This window comes from Podarcis muralis, chromosome 1 (genome assembly GCF_964188315.1).
Source record: "Podarcis muralis chromosome 1, rPodMur119.hap1.1, whole genome shotgun sequence".
Taxonomy (NCBI): domain Eukaryota; kingdom Metazoa; phylum Chordata; class Lepidosauria; order Squamata; family Lacertidae; genus Podarcis; species Podarcis muralis.
In genome coordinates, this window is record NC_135655.1 from 72,426,663 (window position 1) to 72,443,868 (window position 17,206).

The window sequence follows — 17,206 nt, forward strand, 5'->3', positions numbered from 1 at the left end:
GTAGCATGGTAAGTTTATCATCATGCAGATAGGTAATTTTACTGTTTAGTCTGAAAATATATTCCTGTTTCTTCCAGATGGTGAGAAATTCGCACTTCCCAACATGATACATGAGCCAAAAAAACAGCTATCCTTCAAAATTGGCACTTCCCCAAATTTTGCAGTGCGGTTCTCTAACCAAAAAATGTGTGCCAAAAATGCATATTAGGAAAACTTATAGGAAAAAAAGCATACAAAGAGTCATTATGTTAGAGGAAATTCCTTGCAAAAAATGTGCGCATCGGTCAAAATTGTACACACAATGTGTGTATTAGGAGAAATCCACATGGAAATGCAGATGGATTGAAACTGATGTGGAGAATTGAAGATAGGACAAATGAGAAATCTGTTCACCCCTAGGTTCCAGAGGTTTAAAAAGTTGGTGGGAGGCAGTTTCACAGGGTGACTTCCAATGAACCATTGTTTTCGCTGAAGTAATGCTGCAGACTGCAGGCTGAAGCTGGATGACTTCTCCATTCTCCAGATGATACTGAACTGAAACTGCAGGCTGTTACTGACTCTCATCAGCCTGTTTTGCTGAAGTAGTAGCCACAGATACAAAAATAAAGCTGAGCAGTATCAGCCAAATATAGATCCCTTCTATTGGTGCTGTATCAGTTTCTTTCTGAGCCGTGCCTGGAAACATCACTCTCAGCTTTCACTTAAAAAGAACAAGCCAGGGATCCTGACCCATGGGGAGGAGAGGAGCAAAGGGGCAGAAGGCAGGCAGGCAGAATAGGCAAGGGCAGGAGATAGGTAGCAAGGACTCCCGACATAGATCACCTGTCCTATATGCCACTTATCTCCCCCTCTCTCCCTTCAACCTGCTCTGTGAAATTTTGACTTAATAATCCCCAAAAGGAAAACTGGGGGGTGATGTTATTCAAGTTTTTATTCCCAGCATGAATGATCTGGCCCAGGCTAGATCAGGGCTAGTACGAGAAAATACCAACTTGGGGAAATTAATTCTTTTAAACACATGTTGGGGTCCTCCAGATGTCCTTTTTATTGCACATTCATGATGATTTGTGCTAGTGATGCTATCAGAACCGTCACATGCAATTCTCTTTTGAATGCTAATTGCTCCAGCCAAAGTTTTGGGGTGGCCATTCTGCTTCATGTCCAATCACATCCTGGGTGAAATCCCATAACTTTTCGTGTCACAAATGTTCTCTTTTTTTTTTTTTTGCCCTCCTTCTGTTGCATCATAGCCCTTCTGGACAGCTAGAATGCCACAGCATTATAGAAACATTGCTGAACAATGAAAAAAATCCACCATGAATTCACTATTATTGTGTGAAGAACATGTTGCAGAGCACACCCGCAATAGAACATCATTCTGGAGGGGGCCTGTCCTGTTTGGCTTTCTCATGCTCAATATAGTTACATTAATAAGCTGGTGCTGTTAACTACACCAACATTCACCAAGAAAGGAATTCAACTTACCATACACCGTCAGTGTGCAACTGCATTTTTCCTGCCCAAGCTCATTCTCAATCTCTATGGTGTACTCTCCCGTGTCCTTGGCAGTGCAAGTGGGGATCATCAGGGTGCAGACGCCACTAGTTGAGTTGTACCAGAACTTGGAATTGGCTGTGATGTTGATTTGACCCTTGTACAACGTAACCACAGGGCGGGGGTTTCCCAGGAAAGCGCAGCTCATGGTGCAATCATGCCCCCGGCGCACGGCATGATTCTTCAGTGGAGTAATGAAACGGGGGGCATGGCGCCAGTCTCGCTCATGATATTCTTTTATCTTGGCATGGAAAAGTTCTGTTGAAGGAATGGCATAATCAATACTGGTTCCAAAGGGGTTTTCTCCTATTCAGATATCCATGTTTGGCTGTCTGTGCCTCCATGGTATGATGATACAAACCTCAAATATTTGATATGGCCTTATGACTTCGCTTTCAGGCCATGGAATTCCTCAAAAGCTGCATGGCATTTATTTGTCACAACTATTCATTTCTTACTGATCTCTTTTATTTACTCATTTGATAAATTTCTATACTGCCCTTCCTGCCAAAGGAGCTCAGGGCAGCAAACATACAAATGATTAAGCAATGGATGGATCTGAAATCAATTCTAATACAGATGCAGAGTGGGAAAAGATCTCTACCTAAAAGACTTGCTGGAATAATAAATGACATTGGAAAGGGGGGTTGGAACAACTGGAGACAACTCAACTCAGCCTCACTTTTAGCAACTGAGATACTTGGGCCAGAAAACAGTAGTTACAAAACTCCATAGACATGTGGATATGAATCAAACTGTCTTCTGTTGTTCTAACCCTATTCTCCAATGCCCATTTACCCTATTTTTTGGAAGGCCATTGAATTCAATGGCTAACTTTCTCCAAGGTAGTTCTGGTAAACTTAATTTTTTGCATGGGATTAAGTGGAAGAAGTTTTTCTTCATTTGTACATTGATGTGACTATGTCACAGGATTTCTAAGTGGTCCTAGGCCTCATTCTTTCAGCATTTATACAACAGAAAAGGGAGGCATGATGTCGTTTGCTTGGGTATTTGCTGACCTGCAATGTGCTTAAGTTGTCAGCATATACATTATATATACCGGTAGCTCTTTTGGGAAAGGAGTACGGCAAGGCTGTATATTGACTCCCTGGTTATTTAACTTATATGCAGAATTCATCATGCGAAAGGCTGGACTGGATGAATCCCAAGCCGGAAGAAAGATTGCCGGAAGAAAGATCAACAACCTCAGATATGCAGATGACACAACCTTGATGGCAGAAAGTGAGGAGGAATTAAAGAACCTTTTAATGAGGGTGAAAGAGGAGAGCACAAAATATGGTCTGAAGCTCAACATAAAAAAAACGAAGATCATGGCCACTGGTCCCATCACCTCATGGCAAATAGAAAAGGGGAGAAATGGAGGCAGTGAGAGATTTTACTTTTTGGGGCTCCATGATCACTGCAGATGGTGACAGCAGTCACGAAATTAAAAGACGCCTGCTTCTTGGGAGAAAGTCGATGGTAAACCTAGACAGCATCTTAAAAAGCAGAGACATCACCTTGTCAACAAAAGGTCCATATAGTTAAAGCCATGATTTTCCCAGTAGTGATGTATGGAAGTGAGAGCTGGACCATCAAGAAGGCTGATCGCCGAAGAATTGATGCTTTTGAATTATGGTGCTGGAGGAGACTCTTGAGAGTCCCATGGACTGCAAGAAGATCAAACGCATCCATTCTTAAGGAAATCGGCCCTGAGTGCTCACTGGAAGGACAGATCGTGAAAGCTGAGGCTCCAATACTTTGGCCACCTCATGAGAAGAGAAGACTCCCTGGAAAAGACCCTGATGTTGGGAAAGATGGAGGGCACAAGGAGAAGGGGACAACAGAGGACGAGATGGTTGGACAGTGTTCTTGAAGCTACAAACATGAGCCTGACCAAACTGCAGGAGGCAGTGGAAGACAGGAGTGCCTGGCGTGCTCTGGTCCATGGGGTCACGAAGAGTCGGACACGACTAAACGACTAAACAACAACATAGCTCTTTTGGAAGGAGCTTTTCCTGAACACAGCTAACAGCTATCATTAAGATAGATTAACTAGTGTGGTTCAGTGACATGGGAGGCACACAAGATATAATTAATATATTAATGGAATTTGCTAAGCCACTGGCTTAGATGGTTTTAAAAGATTAGGCAAATGAATGGAGGGTAGGCCTATGAATGGTTGTTAGCTATAATAGCTGTGTGGAGCTTTTAGGTTTAGGGACAGTGTCTGTGAACCTCAGTTGATAGGGAGTAACAGTGGGTAAGAGGTGTCATGTTTATGTACTACAGATGGGCTTCTTGGAAACATCTGTCCAGCCCTTGTGGGAGAAAGAATGCTGGACTAGATGGGTCTACAGAGAAGCTGTAGCTCTGCATGAAACATATGCAAGAAACAGCTGGAAGTGCTATTTAAAATAGGGAAGTTGCTCTCCAGAGAAAAGGCTGCTTGGCTGGCTCATAGACAGCTGTCTATGACTTAAGAAGAATGGGGCAACTTTAAGGACTTTTGCTCATGTGCCTATAAAGCAGCTACCTCTGTAGTTCACTTACTTTCAGTGCCCAGGGAGGGTTTCCATGGAAAAACTTTTGTGCTTGCACATATAAGGTGCTGTGGCCACCTGAAATACATGACAGCACCTATGAGGAATCTTATTCTACATGCTGAAATGGAGGAGAACTTCCTGGGGAAAAACAACCCTTGTTTCATAAGACATCTAGGCATTTTGAGCTGGACAGATTCTTATTCCAAACCACATAATAATGAACTTTGGCAACACCTACTTTCTGTCCATTTCCAGCTTCAGAAAGCAGGGCAAAATTGCAAACTGAGCCTCAATCTGCTGAGACACAACAAAAACACTATTTGGCTACTTATGCAGACATAGATGCTTACCTTTGTCTTTGTTGATATGCCAGGAATCCTTTGAATCTAGAGGATCACTGTCACCAACTTCATTGCGGGCAATAACCCGGAAGAAATATTTCCTGCCAGGAAGCAGGCCCGTGACAGTGTACTTGTTGCTGTAAACTTTCTCTGCGGCCGTGAACCAGGTGGCTGTGCTAGTGTCACGTTTCAAGATGACGTAATGGGCACCTCCATCCTCCTTTATGTCTGGAGAGTGATCCCATTTCAGTGACACAGTGTTTGGCACCTCTTCATACAGGTTCAGGTTAGTAGGAGGCCTTGGGAAATCTAAGGCAGAAATACTGAGTATGAACCAGTGTTTCATCTTTCTCTGTTTGCGGTCTTCTATCATTTATTTGGAGGGCAGCATCTCCCTCTGGAATGATAGACAGAGTCATGCTATTTCAGCATACACATGATGGTCTTAAGCTTGAAAAGCTAATCTAAGAATGGCTAACATTGCCTGTACTCTGTGATCTGGCAATCAACTGCCTGCATTAGAACCTCTTCTCAAATTGTTGATCGGCTCAGCAATTGTCAAGAGGCTGGCATTCATTCCTCATCTAGTTTCACAGGCTCGCCCCACCCCAAGCCCTTACCACACACTCTTGTACCTGTCACTCGCACATGAATGTCGTAGTGGGCTTCTCCATAGTCATTGCTGAGTACAATACGGTAGAGTCCAGTATCCATGCGTTTGGTGCTGCTGATGAGGAACTGGGAGTGGTTCTTGCCTTTAGTGATGCTCTCTCTTCCCCTTGTGGTATTACCATCCTTTTGCCACACCACATTTGGCGGAGGGGAACCCTGCCAGAAGCAAAACTTGCTGAATATGTCAAACCTAAGCAGGAGACATAGCTTTTGCCATTTGCTCTTCACCCTGGCTCTTAATCTGGCTCTGTTTCATCTGCCATGGGTGGTGCATTTGTTTTTTACTACTTACTTAATTACTACTGTAGCTGCTAAGGCAAGGAGCAGATTAAAGGAATGGGGAAGAAATGGGCAGGAGAAACCATGGCTGATGCTTCGTCTCTCAAGTAATGGTCAGCTTTAGGTCCTCCAGATATTGTAGGACTCCAACTCCCATCAGCCCCAACCAGCATGACCTGTGGGCAGGGATGATGGAAGATGGAGTCTGACAACACATGGAGGGCACCATGAAGGGCTACCCCAGACTTCAAGGGAACTCTCTCGGTTGCAAGCTGTCAACACTAAAAGCTGTAGGAAGGTGGGAACTCTTGAGACAGTGGCAAAAAAATGGGCATGGGAAGCCATGGAAGGAGATAGCTTTTTTTGCTAAGTTATTTATTCCAGTCCCGTGATTCTGTAAGCACTGGCAACAGCTGAAAGATGTGCATGCATGCACACAAACCGGGACAACTTCTTAGACATAAAATCACCCAGAATTAAACCTGAGAATCTTAATGAACCCGCATTCAATAAGCCACTCTTCTTAGCAGCACTGCCTGATCCCCCTTGATAAAGCTTCATGGCACAGATTTGAGCAAAGAGGAGGAGATTATAGGGTTTGCAAAGCCCTGATTAGTCTGGCATCCCAATCAGTATTATTCTGCATTACTGTGAGTACTTTAACAGAGAAGTATACATGTTCCAAATGCTACCTCTCTCCTAGTCATACCTAATTATTCCTAGCCTGGGAAGGTTACCTATGTGATCTCTTAGGGGCAAAGTGTTTTATGTGTCTGATATTTGCTTTGTTTTAAAACCTTTTCCTCCATGAAAAACTGGAGGCCCTTTTAGAAGGTTATAATAGATTTAATAAGAATTATAATAATGTTTTAGACAGTGTCCAGACATCAATGGGATGAACAAGGTTTGTGAGCAAAGAGGAAGTGCAATTAAAGAAATAAGGAAATTCTTGGGACCATAACTTCCCGTTACTGGAAGTCTGGAGCAACCATAACTGATCTGGCAAGGAAATAGATTATTATTACTGATTATGTGTGAGTACAGATTACATATAGAAACTACAGCACATAAACGGAGTACCCAAACAAAAACACAAGCATATCAGAAACTTAAGCCAAACAATAAAAATAAACAAATTCCTTCCAGTAGCACCTTAGAGACCAACTAAGTTTGTTACTGGTATGAGCTTTTGTGTGCATGCACACTTTTTCAGATACACTGAAACAAAAACAGTGCAACAGGTGTATCTGAAGAAGTGTGCATTCACACGAAAGCTCATACCAATAACAAACTTAGTTGGTCTCTAAGGTGCTACTGGAAGGAATTTTTTAACTTTGTTTGGACTACGGCAGATCAACATGGCTACCTACCTGTAATGAAAATAAAATTAAGCAATCAAATTAAATGCCAAAAGTGTGGCATACTTTACCTAGCACCTAAGAGATAACAAGGAAGGAACATCAATGTCATTATGATTATTGCTTCAGCAAACTTGGCACTGGGTATAGTTGCCTAGTGTTGCTGTTTACTTAGATCAAGGTGCCCTGAGTACTACGGCATATGAGTTTGTTAAATAGAATCAATAAACTAAACTTTATTTATTGAAATCCATTTATAAACCAATAGTTTACAAAATCCTTAAGCAGTTAATGTACTATTACAGATATGAAGTAACAGGCTCTTTTGGGGAATAGAAGAAATTAATAAATAGTAGAATTTTAATTATTTGGGATATGAATGAAAAATACAAGCTGCAGAGGAATTCCTGGGCTAGCCTATGCAAAGGAAACAAATTAAGAAACAATACAGGGCCATTGGCAATGCAATAAAACTGTCCTTCATCCCCTGCCTTGAGCTGTGGGGCAGAGACAGGAGATTTGGAAGGCTGCCAGGGTAACCGGGCATGATGTCCCAGGAAGAGTTTGGGGCCTTTGGCACTAGGCTTGGAATACCTGAAAAATGGGTAGAAAGATCTAGGCTGGCTGGCTGAAGAGGTGGGAGAGGTGCCTTCGACTCCAATGCTGCACTGCTATGGGGAATAAGCCCCTCTTGAGATGGCCACACTGTAAGAGCTAGACTCCCTCCATCCAAATTCAGGATGGAGTACATATGTGAATAAATCATATTTTGATCATCTTGATCCTCAAAGGAACACAGACCCTGGGTGAGCGCTGGGAAACCACCACCAAATCTTGCCACAGGTCGGCAGAGATTGGAGGTGGCATCCAACTTTTGTAGCAGTACTTTACTAAGCAATCTAACCAAAACACAGGTCCTTGCTCTTGAAATCTTATAATACAGACATAGATAGAGCGAGTCACACCCACACCATACATTTAAAGCACATGGCTTTCCCCCAGAGCATCCCGGGATCTGCGGTTTGTTATGGGTGCTGGAAAGCTCTACTAGTGAAAAGGCCATTGCAAGTGGGATATAAAAAGCATTCACTGCAATTTTAAGGCAAACGTTCCCTGATGAAATAGCAAGAGCAGCTTACAGTGAAAGAGGCATGAATGCAGAGGGCAGTCCCAGCGCGAACAACCATGTGACTCTTCAGCCTGGCACTCAGATCAAACTTCGGAGCAGCTATAAGACACACCAGGACAACAACAGAGAAATATGGGTGGGAGTGAGTAGTCAAAACTATTAATCAGAAAGCACACATTTCCCTGTTACCTATATTGTCACTTTGGCTCTGTACAGTTAAATTTACAGTGGTACCTCAGGCTATGAACTTAATTCATTCCAGAGGTCCGTTCTTAACCCGAAACCTTTTTTAACCACTAATGGGGCCTCCCGCTGCCGCCGTGCCACCAGTGTGCGATTTCCGTTCTCATCCTGGGGCAAAGTTCTCAACCCACAAAACATACACCAGATGATCCTGCTAGCATTCCTTCCACTTTGGGGGAAAGGGAGCTGAAGGCAAATGCGGGCCCCATGAAGTTGGAGTCTATGCACACTGACTTACCTGGAGGAGGCATGGCCAGAACTCCATCCTTTAACTCAATTGGTTCTCCCACTCCAGCTTCATTCACGGCTCGAATCCGGAAGAAATATTTCTGCCTCTCCTGCAGTCCTCCCACTGTATAGTTGGTGCCAGAAATTGGGATCTTGGTGCACTTGGACCATTCCTTGGTGTCTTCAGCTCGCATCTCCAGGATGTATCCTGACGGCGGATCACCTTCCTCTGGCTGCTGCCAGGCCAAGGAAATGCTGGAGTTGGAAGAATCAGCTACATGCAAACCTCTCACCAGTCCAGGAGGCTCTGGGAGAAATAGCAAAACATCCACTTTAAAGGCACAGCTGCATATACCGTTTTAAACACATTTGCTCTGCCTTGGTGCAACATTCAGTCCCAGCCTTCCAAGGGTGAGCAATGGATGCTTTGGCACCTTAAAGACTAATCATGTGTTGCTGTCTGCATTCATTTAACGATTATTTATTAGATTTATATACCACCTTTCATCACAAGATCTCAGGGTGGTTCACAGGATAAAATACAAGCTAAAACACAAGAAAGAAGTTACGACAAAAACGACAAAACAATAACCCTCTCCTTCCCACAATGTTTTTCGATGCTGGTGATTCCTGAGACTTTGTCCATCCTTAATAATTCTGGATTCTTCTTTTCTAAAATTCAGATATATTATTGGATCTTCTTCTTAAGTTATAGGCCATCTCATGAGGGCTATCCATGTGGGTGTGTGCATGCGCATGGGCTATTGGTTCCAAGAGAAGTCTTTTCCCCCAAGCCAAATTGCACTGGGGGGGGGGCAGCTTAGATTAGACTGAATGTGTGACTGTGGAAAAGAGAGAACATGTCTGAGCACATGTGTGCACAATTTTATGGAACAGATTGGTGTTTTCTTAAACAGTGGGTTGGGATCCACCAGTGGGCCTTGGGCCACTTTTGGGTGGGCCTCAGTGCCACAACCAGCCTGCCCCATGCCTTCTCACTTGCCCATCTCATCCCATAGCTGTTCCATAGCCTTTGGGTTGGACCAGGGCAAGCTCTGGTTAGGCCTTTCATGCTAAATAAAGGTGACCAGGAGACAGAAAAGTTTGGGGGGTGGGGAGAAGGAAGGTCAACCTCCCTACTATGAAAGCACCAGAGTAGGTGTTAAAGGAAACGGGAAAGTGACATAGAAGGTTAAAAATAATAATCAGGGAAAAGAAAGGAAAGGGAGGAAAAAGAAGTCCTGTTTAGAAGACAGAACTGAATGTAAAAGGAGCAGGGAGGAGGGATGAAAGAAACTGGCAGTAGGTTGTGGTGGGTGAAAGGAACATGGAAGACGAAATTGCAGGAGATGGGTAAAAATTACTTTGAGACATGCAAGGTTGGGAAGGGAAACCATAAAACAAGAAGTCTCCACTTACAGCCTCTGAATCAGCAAATTCTGCCCCAAATAATGAGACTGAGTCACAATACCACCAGAGCAAATGCTTGTACTTAGCTTGCGGAAAGCTGAGCTGTGACACTCCTTGTCACAATGAAAACGCCATGGTGAAGAATTTAGCAATTTTCAAAGATGGATCAGATATCAGCAGAGAGTGTTATCAGCTGCTTATATACCAAACTCTGCCTCTGTCTGCCACCGTTTTGTGACTGACTGTGCCCGTGAACCACCATTTTGAAATGCATAGGCTTCAGTAATGACCAGCCATTTCAAGCGGGCAGAAATTAGGTTTGAGAACCTGTGTAATAGATAGTACATGGAAGATCATGGTCCTAATCCATGATATGTGTTGGTCTAATAATTCATAAACAAATGGCAGCAGCTGTGCCTGCTCAGTATTATTTGAAAAAGGGCCACCTTGCTACCTGCTGAAATTGTTATTGAAACTGCTTATGGAAACAAACAGCCAGATAGGGAATGGTTGTTGCAGGAGTCTACCCTGTTTCACTGCATGCACAGCAAACCTTTTGTTTTTTAAACATATTTATGGAACACTAGGAACAGATCAATGTTAGGGACATACTGATGGGATCTCTTGCCACAACTGAGTTTGAAGCACTGCTAGGTTGCCCGGGCCCTGCTCGGTTCACAGCTATGACACGGAACTCGTATTCTGTATCTTCCAATAAGCCATCCACTTTGCATTTCGTATCTAAAGAGAATGCAGAAGAACACAGGTATCATAATTACTAGAGAGGAGGTGTTTTCCAGACAGAAGAATGTTCAAGTGATCATCACCCTTTAGGACTCAAGGGAGACACGATGTTTCTCATTTTACATAACTGGGGGCATCTTGCAGCTTTTTGCTGCCACCTTCTGGCCACAAACACAGCTTCCAGCCGACAAAGAGAAGTCTGCAGTAGTTTCACACTTGGAGCACTTCCCCACCACAGATTTTCAAGCTGACATGCAGCAAATGCATTGGTAACAAAAGCAGGAAATACAGAGCAGTTGTGCACAGAAGAGTCATATTATAAACAAAACAAAACAGGAGCAAATTCAGGAACACAGTAATTGTACACTGTATTTATTTGCCCAACTATTTTACTGCTGCCGTTTGGCTTCAAGGAACCTCCAAGACAGCTTATTAAGCAGAACAACATCATTGGCAAACGAACAATGCCCTCTTCACTTCAGGAACATCCCAAATGCCGTTAAGTTAGTTTGCATATCTGTATTTAGCTTAGATGCATTCTGGATTTCCAAATGGGTAACAGAAGAGGAAAAGAGCTAATCAAGGCCATGCCGTCTTTCGGGAACAGAGGACAAATCAGGTAGTGAGATCAACATTCAGGTGGTTTCCAAGACCAATTGTGTGGCTCAGTTACCATTCGAAAGTTAAGACGAAATGGTTAACTGTGAGCCATCTGTAAAAAAGGAAGTGGGATTGGACAGAGTAAATGTATATACAGGAGATAAACCATTTTGCATGAGGGGTTCCGTTCCCAGCCCCCATGTGCTTCAGTGGAGCATGCATAAGTGTGCCCCCCATTATGCCCCCATTTCCCCCTCTTCCTGGTCCAAAAGGACCTGCATGTTGACAATGACACATCATTTGGACATGCCTAAAATGGTCGCTGCCTGTATTTGGTGAAGTATCTACTGGCAGGTGCTTTGCGCTTAGTAAAAACATAATAGACAGGTATTCTGAGTCCCTAGATTGTGCTCCAGGTTGTGTTTATACTGAACTACATGAATCTTGGTCTGACTGAGCAAGGCCATTTTTTTTTTACACTTTGTTCTTGAGAGACTAATACACCACATCTTGCTTTACATTCTTGACAGTTGCAATTGTGTGTGTGTGTGTGTGTGTGTGTGTGTGTGTCAGTTGGGATACATTTCTGACCTTGAATGAGTTCTTTGGACACTGGGACCCAAAGGTTGCTGCCTTTCTTCCTCCTTTCCACAACATACCCCATTACTGGAGAGCCACCATCTTTAGCTGGAGGACTCCAGGTAATAGTAATTGCGTCTTTGGTAACATCAGTAACTTGAGGTTGAGATGCCTGACCTGGGGGATCTGAAAAGAATTTGAGGACAGAGGAAATCAGAACTACAGTGGAAGCCTTTTCTTTCTTAGCTGCTTTTTTCTATGAAATTATAATCAAGGAAACAGTCACTTCTACTGTTCCCGCCAATTTTGCCTCTGTGCCTACACCCGCCCATGGCAACCACTGGTACGCAGTCCCCAGAAAGTTGTCAATAAGGCTTTCAGGCTGAAAAATGGGTTCTTACCCCCACCAAGGGGAGTTCTAGAAATCGAAGTGACTCAGGCAGGACCATCTCTACCTAGTAAGTCCAAACATACTATCCCATGATATACAGACCAGACGTAGCATTAAGTAGATAAAGGGGCAGGTGATTAAAGTTAAATCAACTTTAAAAACCCCAATGGACAATGGCAAACATCATCATTCAACGCTCTAAGCATGCAACCAGATGGCAATATATCTAACAGAATCAGGCCAGGTACTTACCAATAGGATCCCCAGCGAAGATTTCTTCTGACTCTAGTGGCTCACTCACACCCTCAGAGTTGACAGCCAGGATCCGAAACTGATAGGGTTTCCCCTCTTCTACCTTATCTGTGGCAAAAGTGGTGTGTTTGCTGTCAATCTCTCCAATCTTGGTCCAGGATTTTTTCCCAACCATCTTCCGCTCAATAATGAAGTGGGTCACCTGCTTGCCCCCATTGTCCTTGGGTGCTTTCCACTTCATTTTGACACACTTCCCAGTCTTCTCCAGGAATTCAACTTTCCCTTGTGGTGGTTTTGGTTTGTCTGAAGCACACAGAGAAATTGCAAAGAGAGTGGCAATGGTCACAACCGTTTGGAACTCATCAAGACTTTCTTGAGAGGTGTTTGACAAGCCTGGCCTCATATTCAAAGCAGCCTTAAGTCACTTTACTAATTTCATCTACCAGCAGAAACTAAAGAACTATGGTCCTCAAAAACGGCCACCTGATGATCCTTGAGAAACTAGGAATCTGGAACGCATCTCAAGGTCCCGTCACCTGTTCTATGACACTGTAGCAAATTTCTGAAACTGAGCCTCCAATTCCTGAAGGGTAAGCATGGGTACAGTGAGTGTGGTTATCTCTAAAATAATGGACAAAAATGAAACTCAGCAAAAGCAGAGTTAAGGCTGCAGTCCTACACACACTTGAGACCAAGCCCCTCTGAACATGGTAGGATTTTATTTCCAGGCAGAAGAACACAAGATCAGGTTGTGACAGGCAACTGTCTTTTTAGTGCAGGAAGATTCAGTTCCTTACATTTTGTCTACTCTTTAAGATACCGAAGTGTGATCACACACATACTTACTTTGGACTAAGCCCCATGGTCAACACTACAATCCTAAGTACACTTACTAGGAAGCACCTCCCATTGAGCTCAATGGGACTTCCTCCTGAGAAAATATGTTTAGGATTATAGGCTAAATATGCTTCAGATTGTACTGTGAACTGCCCTAGAGGATCATCCCAGGACCTACCAATAACATTGAGGTGCAGTTGAGCAGTGGCTGTTCCACAATCGCTTTTCAGCCTCAGCAAGATAGCACCGCTGTCTTCCCTCACACAGTTCTTGATTGTGAGCAATGCTTGGTCATTGGTCCTTTCGAATTCTATTCTGTCTTCTTCGGTCACCTCAATGCCATCCTTGAACCAGGTGACTTTGGGCAGGGGCTTGGCCCTGAATGGTACTTTGATGTTGGCTGTCTGCCCTGCTTTCACCGTCACTGGGTGAGCAGCTAAAGCTTCCAGCACAGATGGATCAATAAAAGGGGGATCTGGAGTGGGGAGAGAATGGAAAAATAGGTCTGAAAACTGCAGTCAAAAGGACACGTTAGCAACATTCATACACTTTTATGCCTCATTGTATGGTCTTCATCAATGACAGTTTAAGTCCCTGCAGCCATGCATTCCATTAGCCATAGAATTCCAAGTTTAAGGTGGGCTCAGAAGAGATGTGATACATGTACATATACATACACAGACACACAGACATATGATTTGGGTGTGAAAAACCCTAAATTCCTGGGTCCAATAAAAGTTAGAATTAATCAAGGTTTGGAGAGTTAACTGTGCCTGAACCCTTGGATTCAGAAATGCAAGTCTAGATTCTCAGGAAGCTGAATTCTGTGCCAGCCACTACATTCGGTGTCTTTCTACACACTTGCAGAACTGCAATACACTCACAGCCCTGGTCATGACATCAGGTTGATGTCTAGGATGCCCGGTGTGTTACTGAAATTAAGGCCTAGGGCAGGAGGAGGGAGTGGTCAAAGGAAACGGACAAGCTGAAATTACATGGGTGGGGGTGGGGGGACAGGAGTACTGTACCTGCAATACTGACAGTGGCCTCACTCTCTGCCCCTTTTGCTCTGAAAGTGTACTTTCCTTCAGTGTCCTCTCCCAGCTTGTCAATGATCAGCTTGTGGACAGCCCCTTGCTTGACAATTTGGATTCCTCTCATATCTGTAATCTGAAGGACAGGTTAAAAAGAAAGGTCCTGTTAAAAGTTCAAACGGCAAACAGGAACTCGCATGCTAGTTTAATAGGTAAGAGTCAAGTTCTAAAGCTTCTAAAGGAAGCCTTTTCCTTTTTAAGCAGAGAGTGGATGGCCATTTGTCATAGATGCTTGACCTTTACACTTCTATTATGCTATGACTCCACATATAAGGGGTGTGCTTTTGGGTCTGTATGCATGCACAAGGACCTGCTGTGCTGCAATAGCTGTTCTACCATTGCTGTCTTCATTTAATTTCTTTTTTAAAAAGGGACACACCTGTACTGCTGCATGGTAGAAGGAGGGTGCACAGCCTTCAAATAACCAAATAAAACCTAACAACAACGGAAGATTCAAACGTTTATCACAGCTATAGAGGAAAGCATTGCTAGTGTTTGCCACTTTTAAAGAAAGTAAAATAAGCATGGGTGTGACATAGCAGAAGGGGACTCCAGAGCATGTTTTTCAAAATTCCCTTGAGCCACAATACGCTGTGGCATCGGGAGGAGAGGGAATAGGCAGTCGGTGCATTGACCCCTGCACAATCACATTCTATAAAGCAATGGCATCAAGGATGGAGAATCACATTTTCCTAGGTAGTCACAGGGAGGGATCCAGCATTGTATTCTTCTTCTGATCATTCCATCAGTGCAAGCATTTCGGCTTGCCAGACAGAATGCTCCCTCCCCAAGTTGTCTCCCAACCACTCAGAGTCAATTTCAAGGGGGGCGCATTGGGGAGGAGAGGGTGTCCCCCCTCTCCTCCCCAATGCGCCTTCTGCAGGACTGTCACTGACAAAGAGTCAGTAGTTGAATCCCGCTTGTAGTCACTTTATTTACAAAACATAGCACACCTGCTATTGACAAAATGCAATATCCCTGCATGAGAAATATCAGAAGGGAAGACAGTTGGGACTACAGAAAACAATTGTCTACAACTGCTAAGGCCAGCCTTAGTTTCTTCACTGTCCAAGGAGAAAATGCTGAAGTGACTACACTGTGATGATTGGCTTCCTTGGTCTCTTCCATACTCCCAGCTTCCTATGACTGATATGTTAATGAGAAAACGGCTGCTAATTCTTCTGTGGCTCTACAAACGGTCACAACAATTAACTGGCGTAGATGTGCAGGGGTAGATGTGCAAGTCTCTCTGCTTACACCATAGAAACATACCTCTTTACCATCCTTCAGCCAAACGCCTTCCACCTTCTCATCATTCAGGACAACAGAAAGCTCTACTGGATCCCCTGTTGGAGCCTGGACATCCGATAAGCCACTCTTTACTGTGGCAAATCTCTCTGAAGGGAGAGGAAACACCCTCACTTACAGCAAGCAGGGAACGATGCTGAGCAGATAATGCCAAACAAGATAAGCAGGAACACTTGTTGCAGATTTTGTTAGCTAACTATTCCATAGGAACAAACAAATGTAGGAAGCTGCCTAATTCAAAGTCAGACCCTTGGTCCTAACACAGTATTCTCTACACTGGCTGGCAGAGTTTCAGGCAGGTGATATTCCCAGCCCTACCTGGAGATGCTGGGGATTGAGCATGAGACCTCCTGCATGCTAAGCAGATGCTTTACTGCTGAGCTACAGCACTCTCCCCTTTTTGTTGTAGGGGCACTTGCACCCCCCACCACAACAGATCAGCCTGGAAACTTTTGTCTAGAATCTGCAAGCTGCCGAGTGTGTGTGCTTCTGTGCTTCCTCACCCAGAGATACAAAGTTCCATTCTCATGGGTCTTTAAAGCCAGAAGGGGGCAGCCCCTGCTGCAGCAGTGCTCCTCCAGGTTTTCTTCAACAGTTGCTCACTTCCCCATTCATTTCATTTTAACTACAAGAGAATTTATGTCCTTCCCTTCACCATATGATCTCAGGGCAGGTTGCAAACTTGCAATAAAAGAGTAAAGCAACATTACAATAAGGCCGATTCAGGACAGCTTATAAAGAGAGATAAAAGCACAGCATGTCCTTATTAACATCCAGCGAGTGACAACTTGGGCTCCTCATGTGCAGCAGCATTTGAAATGCAAGTCTACAAACTGAAAAATACAAGGTGCAGATTTGCACCCCTGATCACATGGAAGCCATGTGTGGCTGGAGTTCAGAAACCATGTGATGCCATCTGACAATGCCGCTGAAACTTGCTGTACTAAACTCTCTGGCCACCCTTACCTTCTACAGTAACAACACAAGTGCTGTAGTACTCTGTGGGGTCATTTTCTTGCGTGGCAACCACCATGTAGTCTCCTGAGTCACCAAACTGACAATCATCAATGATCAGCTCTGCCGTCTTCCCTTCATGGGTCATGTTATGCTTGTTAGTCCTTGCAATCACCTGTCCATTCCTCAGCCACTTCAAGGTAACATCTTTAGTGGTCAGCTCACATTCCAAGCAAGCTTTGCCCTTCTCCTTGACTCGAACATTCTTCAAGTTTCTGACGAACTTAATTGGTGTTCCTTGAGAGGAAAGAGGAGATAGAAATTGGACTGTATGGAGTTCGACAGGAAGCAAACCAGATTTCGAGAAGTGAAGGCCAACAACAGTGTGTTGATAGGGGGCTAAGTAAGCTAAAGGAGAGATAACCAAAGCCTGGAATTTTGTGAATGTACTCTGTGGAGGTACAGTACCATTCTCACAAAAAAAAAAAAAAAAAAAAAAAAAGAGGATGAAAATTCAAATTGATTTGCAGTCTAAAAATACCCATATTTCTAACAGTAGGGTATTTACAAAGCCTGGGCTCCAAACAAACCAGGAGCTGTAACCGAGCTTTGTTCTTGGCTTACCATTTGCTCTTTGCTTGGGGGACTCAAACCATGAGCCCAGATTTGGATGCAGCACTAAGCCAG

The 17,206-nt window shown here is 43.8% G+C and overlaps 1 protein-coding gene across 1 annotated transcript in view; it reads right to left on the reverse strand.

The window, feature by feature from the left end:
- IGSF22 (immunoglobulin superfamily member 22) overlaps nucleotides 1–17,206 on the reverse strand; it is a 29,914-nt gene that overhangs the window by 841 nt on the left and 11,867 nt on the right. The window contains exons 10-21 of the mRNA XM_077931230.1: nucleotides 16,532–16,816; nucleotides 15,530–15,654; nucleotides 14,192–14,333; nucleotides 13,342–13,638; nucleotides 12,327–12,629; nucleotides 11,696–11,869; nucleotides 10,373–10,501; nucleotides 8,361–8,657; nucleotides 7,890–7,978; nucleotides 5,077–5,269; nucleotides 4,451–4,750; nucleotides 1,486–1,812 (exon numbers count right to left, since the gene is read on the reverse strand). Of these exons, the coding sequence (XP_077787356.1) occupies nucleotides 1,486–1,812; nucleotides 4,451–4,750; nucleotides 5,077–5,269; nucleotides 7,890–7,978; nucleotides 8,361–8,657; nucleotides 10,373–10,501; nucleotides 11,696–11,869; nucleotides 12,327–12,629; nucleotides 13,342–13,638; nucleotides 14,192–14,333; nucleotides 15,530–15,654; nucleotides 16,532–16,816 (2,661 nt within the window). The remainder of the gene's footprint in view (nucleotides 1–1,485; nucleotides 1,813–4,450; nucleotides 4,751–5,076; nucleotides 5,270–7,889; nucleotides 7,979–8,360; nucleotides 8,658–10,372; nucleotides 10,502–11,695; nucleotides 11,870–12,326; nucleotides 12,630–13,341; nucleotides 13,639–14,191; nucleotides 14,334–15,529; nucleotides 15,655–16,531; nucleotides 16,817–17,206) is intronic.